General features: G+C 45.9%; 1 protein-coding gene across 2 annotated transcripts in view; it reads right to left on the reverse strand.

Moving 5' to 3' along the window:
• Positions 1-12618, reverse strand: part of mphosph8 (M-phase phosphoprotein 8) — a 61742-nt gene extending 49124 nt beyond the window's left edge. Inside the window, exons 1-2 of one of the 2 annotated variants that reach the window (XM_054788025.1) lie at positions 12386-12609; positions 11633-11788 (exon numbers count right to left, since the gene is read on the reverse strand). In XM_054788025.1, coding sequence (XP_054644000.1) covers positions 11633-11788; positions 12386-12487 — 258 coding nt within the window. In that variant the 5' untranslated portion in view covers positions 12488-12609. Of the gene's footprint in view, positions 1-11632; positions 11789-12385 lie in introns of both variants that reach the window. The other variant, XM_054788023.1, reaches the window with a different exon arrangement.
• Positions 12619-12689: the final 71 nt, after the last annotated feature.

Below are 12689 nucleotides of genomic sequence, written 5' to 3' on the forward strand. Positions count from 1 at the left end.
CCGTGATCTTGGAGGGATGCCCTGTTCTTCAGAGGTTCACAGTGGTACCATGGCACTTCCACTTCTGGACTAGGGATGCAACAGTACTTTTTGGCACATTGAGTGAACCTGTAAAGGCTGCATAGCTTTGTCCCTCTCTATGCTTCTCTAGAAGTTTCTTTCTGAGGTCGTCTGACAGCTCCTTCAATTTGATGTCTCTTGTCTGCTGACAAGCATGAGAAGATGGTGGACAGGTGACTACTTGGCACAATTTATAGGGAGTAATGAAGCCTATAAGAGGTCACAGGTGTGTAATTGCAGGCTTGTGACACTGTGATGCAATAGTTTTTGGTGTGCAATCATTTGACTAAAAATCACAACTTCGGTGCAATGGTATGAATACTTTTGCAACAATAAAATACAAACTTATGCAATCTATCTACAGTGTAGTAAAGAGTGCTTATAACAAAAACAGTGATACATTGTCATGTTTGTGCTATTTCCTTTCATGCAAACAGGAGAAACGCACTTTTCCTTTGTTCTGTGCTGAGAAATTGAGCGTTGCTCATGGGTATGAATACTTTTGCAACCCACTGTACAGTATAACATTACATAATAATAATAAAAAGTTGTAGAATTTTTATGTCTTATATACCTGTATGTAAGTGTAGTTGGGCAAACATGAGTGGGGACACGTCTGGTTGGCCTTTTCAAATGAATTCATCTTTTTTCCCCACATTGTTACGCTATATGGTAGATGTGGGCTTACTAATTAAAATGTGATTTTTCACATTTCAATTGGGATGGATTTTTTTTTTTTTTTTTTAACATAATATACCATGAAATGTCACTCGGACTCAAATGGCACCAAATTGCAGGAATTACCCTTTTAGTACAGTCAGGGAACAAAATAAAAAGGCTTTTGTGTTAAAAGCGTTCATGATTTTTGTTTTTGTTAAAACGAGACTACATGCTGCTGGCAGGTAATTCTCCAATAAATACAATTTTCAAATAATAAATCAAAATAGCTAGATCTAATTGAATTTTAGGCACACTCCCGGGGGCTTGTGGAGGTGCATCGCAGGACCCATTGCCCATCGGAGGACCCATTGCTCATCGAGAACAGCGAGTACAGTCGTCCTCGTGTATCGCAAATGGAATATGTAAATGGAATATTTTCGTAGTTAGAGCATAGAAAACCTGTTGACCTTCAAAATGTTTTAATTATTACAGCCCTGTGCACATGAAATAACACCCCTATAGTCACCTTTTACACTTGTATTACCCAATATAGTAGACATAATAAGAGACAATAAGCCATCTAAGACATAAATAAGATGAGACTGACTCATGTTAGCATACACAGCGTACTTCCTGGTGCTATTGTCTCATGAATGTGATGTTATTGACACCTGGAGACCAGTGCAGAAAGCTACTCTACCGCCACTGTGTGTAAATATGCTTTTTGGTGTTTTTTACTAAAAATAGACCTTATTCAACCACGAAACAGCGCTAATTTGTTAATTCATTAATTTAAAAAAACAAAAAAAAGAGTGAGGATGCAATGTAGCGAGGGATGACTGGACATGCTTTCATGTCAGTCTCCAAAAGTGTCCAATAAGACCAAAAATAGCAATAGATTTGTCATTTGTCGCTTTTTTTTGCAAAAGCGAATATGAGTGGGGATGGCGGGGGTCTGAATACAGCCACAAAGGTGTTTTGCTCCCAATTAACTGTACATTTTTTTAAATCTATTTGTGATGAATGTCATTGGCCAGTGTCGCCGTTTGACAATTCCAAATTGGTAATTATTAAAAAAATATTGAGTGCCTATTTTTTGGGGGGCAGTGGGGGCGCCTTTACACAGTGTTCCCTTGCTGTTTTGCGGATTTTTTTGTCAAATTTTAGTGTTTTTTTTTGGTTTTGTTTTTAAACAGTGTATGAATGCTGTTACAGGCCGAGCCTGGCCCTTTAAGAGGAACTGCAATGAGTGATGTAGTTCTGTGCTTTAGCACAAGGCGGCAGTGTCTCTCTCTGTTCTCTCTCTTCTGTCCGCACCGCCCATTTTCTTCTGCGTCCTGATTGGCTGTAGGCGAGGGGTGAGCAACTCGCGGCTCCGGAGCAGCACGAGACTCTTCAGCTTCCTTGTTTCGGCTCCCTTCGCCAAGCGCGGTGAAAACCAATATAGGGGAAATGTGCATTTTCGGAATGAATGTGCAATATCCGACTCACCGCCAGTCTGTCAAAGCATCTAGACTGCGTTCTGAGTTGATCTGAGTTTGAAGCAAGTTACTGCACAGTAGTAACATAGTAATATGTTTGATAACGAGAAGCACGCTGTAGCTAGGTGCTCGGAGCCCGTGATGCACTAATCGCTGAGGTGGTGACTCCAGGACAGGCAGATAGTGTACCACGGGAGCTAACTGTACACTCACCGCTCAGAACAATATGTATTTTCACTTTCACGTCTCCAAATACCAGAAAAATCTCCCGACGACGTGAGGAAAAGTCTTTACATTTGTCGCTAGTCGCTTTTGAAAAAATAAGTCACCAAGAGGGTTTAGATGGGCCACAGATTTAGAGAGAAAATCGCCAAGTTGGCAACACATGAGATTGGAAGCCATTCACAGATGGAGAATACATGAAAGAATCGTTCATTAAACTAGAGCATCTATTCTCCAAATTAAAAAATAAACAGGAAATTCAGAAAATGACAGAATGCCTCTCTTTGCAAAAAGACTCAAGGACAGGACCAATAGAATGGTCAATGGTGACAATTTATCGCAGGCATAAACAGTATTCAGCAAAAAATACCGATGTGCAAATATGGCCACTTTGATGGGCGTTTTTTTTTCTTTTAACCTTAAAAGTTGGCTACATTTTGTTTTAATTTTACACAAATATAGGAACCAAATCAGTAAGACTTACAGTCCAGAGTCAAGTGTTTAAATGATTTCAGAATAGGCCTAAACATGTAGGTTGAATTTTGTGGTTATAAATAGGTAACATTTGAAAAAGATTACAATTTTTACACGTTCATAAGCAGTGTAATGTTTTTCGCCTCCTGACTTGTTTTTTTTTTTTTTTTAACTGGAAGAAGAGGCAAAATGGCTCTTTTGATGGTAAAGGTTGCTGACCCCTGCTGTAGACCATTGTCAATAAATCTCCTTCGTGCCGTCTCTTGTTGTGGCTAGAAAACTAGCTAACCGTGTGAGCCGCTTGCTCACCGCCAATACTGTAAACCAGGGGTGTCCAAACTTTTTCCAGCGAGGGTAAAGAAAGAAAAGAAAAAAACTGCATCTTTGTGATATGGGTGAAAAAGTGGATTATTAGTATCAACTTCACTTTTTGCTCTTTTTGTTCCCCATTTCTAAAAATTTTCCAAATATTTCCACTTTCTTCTCAAATAAACTTTGTACTTTTTTTTCTCCTCGTAATATGACTTTATTCCCGTAACATTGTTATTTTTCCCCAACCTAATTTTCCAAAAATTACAACTTTATTTTGTTTTGATTATCATAATATGACGACTTTCAAAAAATAACATATTTTTCTTTAATATTTAAACTCTATGCTACTAGAACAACATTATTTTTCCTCACAATATTACGAGTTTATTCTCATGAACCTGAGACTTTTTTTTCTTGTTAGAATGTGAATTTTTTTCTCTGAATATTTTGACTTTATTCTGATAAAATGACAGCTGATTCTTCTATTTCTCCTGGTTTTTTTTTTCTTCTTACTTTTCCAACTATTTAATCTTGATTCTTTTTTTCTTTTCGGAATTCTGACTTTTATTCCCATAATATGTTGACTTTATTCTCGTAATATAACTTTTTTCCGCTACCTAATTTCCCTTTAACTTTATTTGCTGTTTATCATAATACTATGACTTTAAAAAGAAAAGAAGTATTTTTCCTTGAATACAGTATTTCAATTTTATGCTACAAAAAAAAGTTGTTTTTTCCTGTTGTTTTTTTTGTTTTCTTTTTAAATTATATTTTTAGAACATGCTGAGGGCCAATTAAAGGGCCAAGGGCCGAAAATGGCCCCCAGGCCGCACTTTGGACACCCCTGTTGTAAACTATGGAAAGACAGAAGGAGCTAACCGCATGCGACTCTGAACGCTGTATGGTTGCAAGTTTTCTCCCTGACAAAACCCACAATGTCCACCAAACGTTCTGCGCCACCACGGAATACCATAAACGAATTTTCGGTTCATGGAGGACGAGGAGTAAAATACGACGACAGGAGCAATACGTTTTAACAAGGATACAACAACGCTACAGCCGAACATCGGCAGGACGGAAAGGTACGGTCAGAGGAGTGAAACACGCGTGAGTCACTGAATTTCTGTCCAACCTTGATTGATCAGTAACTTTCTAATGGAATTTGAACTTTGAGAGTGTTTAAAGCAAGAGAGAAACGTGAGAAAATGTTAACGCCTGTTTGAGAAAAGTGTTTAAAATAGGGGTGGTCCGATCGTCAAAAAGCATGGTATCGGCATATGCCAATACTTGCTTTTAAGACTCCACCCCCATTGCAGCATCCAGCCTATAGCGACCGTCTCGCGCCCAAAAGTTTCCAGCCCGACGAGAAAATGGCTGAGTGGGTGTACGGAAAGAGACCGGATGTTTTTCCCCCAAGCGTCACCGTCCCTGTGTATCTGACTCCATGCGCGCCCATCTCACAGCCGCTGTGAAAAACCAATTGCAACAAATGAATTTGAAGCTTGCCATCATTCCGGGAAGCTTGACGAAGGAACTCCAACCGCTGGACATCGATGTAAACACGGTGTTTAAAGTGAAGTTGCTAGCGGCGTGGGAGCGATGGATGACAGCTAGAGAACACAGTTTCACTTAGACTGGGAGGCAGCGTTGTGTGAGTTACGCCACAATTTGTGAATGGTTTGTGGATGCTTGGGCTAACGTGTCTGATGTACTGCTGTTCGAGCTTTCGCAAAAGCCAGCATCATTTCTAAGGCGCCGCACGGCAACGAGACTGACTCTGACAATGACTAGAGGGAACCTGGCGTGTTTGATGGAGAACTTGCCCTACTGTTCATTTGAGATACAGAAGATGAGGACTTTGATGGATTTGTGGATGAGGATTGATAAAAAAATAACGTGAGTACATTGTTAAATGCTTCAATAAAGTACAACCCAACTCAGTTTTGCTCCCGCATGCATGCTAGCGTATTGGGAGCACTTCCTGTTCCCCAGCGTGCTTTGCGGTAGTGTTTTGGTGCAAATGCTCTTAAAGTTACATGTTTGAGCTACATAGTTGTTAGTTATTGTTCTGCAAAAATAGCGGTAGGGTCTTGTCTGTTTTTGCATTGCTGTGTGATGTTTTTAGTTGTGCATCATGCCTGAGAATGTTGTGTTGAGTGATGACCATCCTGATTTCAAGTGGGTTTGATAAACTGAATGAGAGTTCTGCTCTTAATCTGTCCAAAGAAATAAAGCGCTGTTGCTTCCTCACTGACTTCTGAGCGACACGGTATGTCTTAGCATGCATACCTGCGCCCAATAATACGGTGTGCCTTGTGTATGTGTTAAATACAGAAATAGCACCTGTAACTGAGACTGCGCCTTTTAATACTGTGCGCTTTATGGTCATGAAAATACGGTAAGTTTTGCACCGTGCAAAAACACATGCCACAAAAAAATTTCTCGCCGGAGTGGCACGTTAAGGAGCTTTAGCTTGGTGCGACATTTGGGGAGAGAGGGCCGGGACTAGCCAGGGTGTGGTGAGTTTGAGGCTCACGATGTGATCATCGATTGGGCGGCGGCTAATGTAGCCAAAACAAGGGACACCGTGTGTGCGTGCCAGTCGGAGGTCTACGGTGGACAGCCCGAAAAGTAGTTGGAGTCGTCGGACTGGGTGGCCGGCCGTCAGCGGTGGTGGAGGAAACCGGGTTTGCCGACTACCCGGGGGTCCTGCTGGAGCGCCATCAAGCTACGTGCTCTTGCATCCAAAGTCTCCTTAAAGAAGGCGTCTAATCCTCTAAGTTTCACCAGTGATTTTGGAAAAGTCAGTCAAACATGTTTTTGTCTAAAATGAAGGTGATTTTATGGTTCCCCTTTCATATCATATAGCCCAGGGGTCACCGACGGGCCGCCCCACGATCACTTGAGGCACCTGCAAGCCTGCGTTTCATTCGGACCCCTATGTGAAACTTCAACACATATCGGTAGTGTTTTAAATCATTCAAATACGGCAAGGTACTGTAAGTATTACATGTTATCATGAATGTACCTGCTAATGCATGATCACAGCGTGGATATAGAACCATAAAATGTTGTTAGTTTGTTTTTTTTGGGTTTTTTTTTCCACTGATGATGCGTCCCAGTGCATCCAGGACATGTTTCTTTCAAGTTACAAGTCTGGCTAAGCCAGTGACTCCTAGGAAGAGACTAGGTGGCAACCAAGGATAGTTTGGTCGACTACTGGAGAGACAGTTGGCAGCTCGGAAAGACGGCACCCGGGACAGTATGGGTTAGCACCCCAGCCTGTATCTTTCGTGAGAAGGAACCCCGACAAGCTACGGAAAGCCCTAAAGAGAAATACCCCCAGGAGATCCCGAGAGGGGGGGAGGATGAGATCTCCAATCGGACAGACCAAAGGTTAATGACCCCTGCAAACGAACCGACTACGAGAATGACATGTATCTGGGGCAAGCTATGCAAAAACATCCGCGGCCTAAAAATCCATCAGGCCAGAATGAAATGTTTGGAGCGGGAGAGCGAGGTACAACGCACAGGTCCCGGACCTGGTGAGACGCAGGAGGAGCCCGGACAGGAGGCAACCCACAGATCCCAGTCCCTCCACGTACCAGAGTCCCCCAACCCCAGCAGAGTAGTTCCACAGCAGCGGATTAAATGGCCCCAGGCAAGCAGAAGGAGCGAGTGGCTGCAGTTTGATGAGGACGTGTCCAACATCATTCGAGCCACAGCCAAAGGAGACGTTGACAGCAGGCTCCAAGCGATGACCACCATCATCGTCAGCTATGGCGCAGAAAGGTTTGGTTGGACTGAGAAGGGCAACACCAAGACCACCCCATACACCATGAACCGCAGGACCACTAAGATACAGCAACTGCGCCAGGAACTTCGGACCCTCAAGAAACGGTTCAAGAGAGCTACTGAGGAGGAGAAGCAACCATTGGCAGAACTGCATAACATCCTGCGGAAGAAGCTGAAAATCCTCCGCAGAGCAGAGTGGCACAGGAGGCGGGGAAGGGAGAGAGCTAGGAAGCGAGCGGCCTTCATTGCCAATCCCTTCCGTTTTGCGAAACGGCTACTTGGGGATAAGCGCAGTGGCCGGCTGGAGTGCTCAAGAGAAGAAGTGAACCACTTCCTCCAGGACACCTTGAGTGACCCACTGAGGGAACAAGATCTAGGACCCAACATAGCTCTCACCTGCCCTGCCCCACCGACAGCAGAGTTCAAGTTGACGGAGCCTAGCTTGAAGGAGGTTGTCAAGGCAGCCCGCTCAGCATCTTCCCCAGGCCCCAGCGGCGTACCCTACCTTGTCTACAAGCGCTGCCCAGTGCTTCTCCAGCACCTGTGGAAAACCCTGAAGGTGATCTGGCGAAGGGGGAGAGTGGCCGACCAGTGGAGGTGTGCAGAAGGAGTTTGGATTCCCAAGGAGAAGGACTCGAAAAACATCAACCAGTTTCGGACAATCTCACTACTAAGTGTGGAAGGGAAGGTGTTTTTCAGCATTGTCTCAAAAAGACTGACCGAGTTCCTCCTCAAGAACAACTACATCGACACTTCGGTGCAGAAGGGGGGGATTCCTGGAGCCCCTGGCTGCCTAGAGCACACCGGAGTAGTGACACAGCTCATCAAGGCCCGCGAGAACAGAGGTGACCTTACTGTGTTGTGGTTGGACCTGACAAACGCCTACGGGTCCATCCCACACAAACTAGTGGAGCTCCCTGAACCATTTTGTATTCACTATGTCACTATGCATTCTTTACTTGTGTATCTTGCTTGCTGCTGTAACAGGTGAATTTCCCTGCTGTGGGATTAATAAAGTACTACTACTACTACTACTACTACTACTACTACTACTTTCCCCACACCTCCACCATGTTCCCAGCAAGATCAAGCTCCTGATTTTGGATTATTACTCCAACTTCAGGCTCAGGTTCACTTCTGGGTCAGTAACATCATACTGGCATCACCTTGGGAAAGGAATAATTACCGGTTGTACCATCTCTGTTACCCCTTTCGCATTGGCGATGAACATGGTGGTTAAGGCTGCGGAGGTGGAATGCAGAGGGCCCCTATCTAGATCAGGCATTCGCAATCCCCCTATAAGAGCCTACATGGATGACCTTACCATCACAACAACATCGGTCCCAGGGAGTAGGTGGATCTTGCAAGGTCTGGAGAGACTCATCATATGGGCTAGGATGAGCTTCAAGCCCTCCAAGTCAAGGTCCATGGTACTGAAAAGGGGGAAGGTGATGGACAAGGTTTTCTATCTCTGGATCTGCAATCCCATCCATCACAGAGCAACCAGTCAGGAGCTTAGGGAAGTTCTTTGACTCGAGCCTGAAAGACTCTGCTGCCATCCAGGAGGCTGGCGAACAACTAGGGGCGTGGCTCACTGAAGTGGACAAGTCCGGCCTGCCTGGTGGATTTAAAGCCTGGATCTACCAGCACTCCATTCTGCCCAGAGTCTTGTGGCCTCTTCTCGTCTACGCAGTCCCTGTCACAACTGTGGAATCCTTCGAAAGGAAGATCAGCGGCTTTCTTTGGAAGTGGCTGGGCTTTCCGCGTAGCCTCAACAGCGCTGCCCTGTACGGGACAAGTAACACCCTCCAGCTACCCTTCAGTGGGCTCATTGAAGAATTCAAGGTGGCACGTACAAGAGAAGCCCTCCAGTATAGGGATTCCAGGGACAGCAAGGTGTCATCAGCTGGGATCGAAGTGAGGACAGGAAGGAAGTGGAGGGCAGAGAAATCAGGCAAAAAGCGCTGGTAGGGGCCTTGGCAACAGGGAGAGCAGGCCTGGGCTACTTTCCAAAGACCCAAGTGAGCCAGGCTCGGGGAAAAGAAAGACACCATCTACTCCAGGAAGAGGTTCGAGCAGGCGTGGAGGAAGAGCGAGTGAGCAGGGTAGTGGGACTCCAGCAGCAAGGGGCCTGGACAAGATGGGAGAGCACGTTGCAGCGTAAAGTCACCTGGTCGAACATCATGCAGGCAGACTTCCACCGCATCCGGTTCCTTGTGCAGGCAGTCTATGACGCCCTCCTGACGCCAGCGAACCTCCATGTGAGGGGGAGGAACGACACACCGTCCTGCCCCCTTTGCTCCGGAAGAGGCTCCCTGGAACATCTACTCAGCAGCTGCCCAAAGTCCCTACCTGATGGTCGCTATCGCTGGCGCCATGACCAGGTTCTGAAAGCAGTTGCTGAAAGCATAGCCTCAGCCATCAGCACCAGCAAAAACCACCACGCTCCGATCAAGGCAGTCCCCTTCATCAAAGCTGGAGAGAGACCCCGGGCATGTCCACAGAGTACATCAGGACTCCTCCACTCAGCCACTGATTGGCACTTGCACGTTGACCTGGGAAAACAGCTGAGGTTCCCCCAGCACATCGCACCAACGTCTCTCCAGCCAGACATGATCATTACCTCGGAGGCTTCAAAACATCTGATCATGCTGGAACTGACAGTGCCCTGGGAAGAGCGTATTGAGGAAGCCAACGAAAGGAAACATGCCAAGTACCAGAAACTGGTGGAGGAGTGCAGGAAAAAGGGCTGGAGGACATTTTACAAGCCAACAGAAGTTGGCTGTAGAGGCTTTGCAGGACGTTCTCTCTGCAAAGTCCTAGGCCGTCTGGGTATAACAGGGGCGGCCATAAAGAGGGCCATCAAATCCGCAAGCGAAGCTGCAGAGAAAGCCACAAGGTGGCTGTGGCTCAGAAGGGCAGATCCGTGGGTTGCTACTGGGACGCAAGCCGAGGCATGATCAACCCTGGCTGGGTCACCAGGGGGAGGGTGTCTGATGTTGCGAGACCCGAAACACCCAATGAGCCCTGGATACATCACTGATGATGACGTCCCAGTGCATCCAGGAGATGTTTCTTTCAAGAGGGCTTCATAGTTGAAATAGGTACCTCCCATGACGTGCATTGTTAGCTGGCTCATACTAACTCGCTTTCTCTCGTTAGAACGCACAGAAAAGGGAAAGAAATATGTGTTCATGTTTCACATAAGGATTGTGGACGATGGGCAAACTTTAAAAGAAAAAAAAAGTGCACTTTTCCTTTAAAAGAGAATAAATTGAGTGTCCAGGTTGCAAGGGTGCTGTAACTTTCTTCACTATTAGAACTGTCAGCTTTGTATTTTATTTATGACTGGCAACATGGAGAGGAGCCAGTTGAGGTGGCTCAGGCATCTAGTCCGGATGCCTCCCGGACGCGAGAAGGCCCCGCGGCAGACCTAGGACACGCTGGAGGGATTATGTCTCACAGCTGGCCTAGGAACGCCTTGGTGTCCTCCTGGCGGAACTGGAAGAGGTGGCCGGGGACCAGGAAGTCTGGACTTCCCGACTGAGACTGCTGCCCCCGCGACCCGGACCCAGATAAGCGGAAGAAGATGGACGGACGGCTGGCAACATTTCAATTGTACACTACTTTATTTACCAAGCAGGTCGCCACTCAAACTGTGTCACCATCGTGGTCATTTATCATTACATAAAAGGCATTAAATCTCAATTGAACAGCTACAATAAAAAAACTACGAAGAGTTGAAGCAAACATTCTTTGACCCTTTGGTGAAGTCGGCTCGAAGTCGGCTGGCGAGCTAGGAGATCCCTGTGATAGTATCACCATCATCAGGCTGGACACACTGTGTGTTTATGTTCATTAAACCACCACACACAAATAGTGCTTTTAAGAGATGACATAATTAGTATAATGACAACAAGAGAGGAAAGTTGTTCAAGCAAAGTTGTTCAGTGACACCTGAAAAGGTTAGTAGGTACCCCATGAATGAGATATCTACTTCCCTGTGGGACAAAAACGAGCTAAGAACTAACCGCATTGCTTGTTTGTTTTAAAAACAAAATGTCACTGTGGTAAAAAGTCGCATTTGGAGTCCGAAGACAACAGGCTCCGCGAATAATTCTAGCTACCGGGCTGGCAAGCTGCCAACAGTGACAGCTAGACAAAGCCTGCAAACAAAGATGCAAAAAAAGTTGAACACCAACAAGTTAGAGGAGGGAGTGATCAAACACACTGGCATGGATTGGCGCAGCCTGCGTCAAGCTGTCAAACTGAAACCACTGAGATTTGACGGACTAGTGCTGCTTCTTGCGGCAATACGGGACCAAGCCCGTCCCTTGTCGGCTCTATATGGGCGTTGCTGTGAATTGTCATGTCGCACGCCCAACAGCAATCGTTTTTTTGTGATCAGCTTTGAAAGCCATTTATTGGCATGAGCAGGTTTTCTACGGAAATCAGTGGCGGTCGGTCGATCGATCGATCGATCAGAGCATCCTACATTTGAATGATCCCGTGAGAATCGGAATGTCAGTCCCGGGTCCCATCCATGGTCGAGATTCGATGCCCAACACTAGTGATGAATCATCCACAACCAAAAGAAACAGCAACATAAACTGTGGAGTTAGACTTACCACAACCTTCTTGGCCTCTGCTTCTTTCTTGACGTCAGCGGCGGCCTTCTTAAACGCTAACAAGACCTCACGGCAGTCCTCCAGGTGGGCCTCAGGCTCCCAGGTGTCGTCATCGGAGCAGTAATTTTTCCAGCGCACTCTGTAGAGCACCTCCCCCTAGGATATATTTTAGGCATTATTATTATATTATGAGCAACTCTCAATGATCATTTGCAACCTCTGACCTCTCTCGAATGCTGCAACTTCATCTCTTTTTATATGGCCTTAAACTACACTATTATTGTAATAACATGAAAACAATTGCCTAATTTACTGGTAATTAACTTTAATTTGGAGTTGGGAAGTGAAAAGCTGGCTGTTCAATCATACTACAAATATATTCGAAAAAACAAAGTGGTACAGCTCACGGCGAGGGAGCGGATGATGATGTGCATTGCAAGTGTTTTATTGTAATAAAAACAGTCATAGAATGCAGAAAAGGCTGTAAGTGAAAGGCAAAAACACCGCGATGGGTCCACAAAGCCTCCATCCTCAGCATCAGCAGGGGAGATGGTAGCGGGCATTATGGCGAAGTCAACATGCTGTCGATGCAAAGCGGAGTGCCACCACAATGGCACAAATGCCGACTAGAGATACTAAATGTCATGGTGGTAATGTGTTATATTTGAAAGCAGCGTCGTTGCAGGCCGGAGTGTGCAGTAGAAGCGTTGCCCGACCTGTTTGCTAAGTTAGCATTTAGCTAGCTAGCCTTACCTCTTCCACACGCATGTCAATGATCCTCTCCACTTCGTATACATCTTCCTCCTCGTCTTGCTCACTTTCCGTAGGCTCCATTTTCAGAATTTCACCCTCCATTGTCGCGTGGTGTGGTTTCAGTGGTGTCAGGACTGGCGGCCGTACTGAAGCAGCACGACGCGAAGGGGACGTGGCTGCGGAGACTGGCTACACTGATTAACAAGCTAAGCTAACTGGCTAGCACAGCTTGCTTCTGTGCTGCTCAGACCAGCACCGCCCACTGTGATGCCTCCAAGTGCAAGTCCGCATTTCCAGGACAGAC

This window comes from Dunckerocampus dactyliophorus, chromosome 9 (genome assembly GCF_027744805.1).
Source record: "Dunckerocampus dactyliophorus isolate RoL2022-P2 chromosome 9, RoL_Ddac_1.1, whole genome shotgun sequence".
NCBI classification, from domain to species: Eukaryota; Metazoa; Chordata; class Actinopteri; order Syngnathiformes; family Syngnathidae; genus Dunckerocampus; species Dunckerocampus dactyliophorus.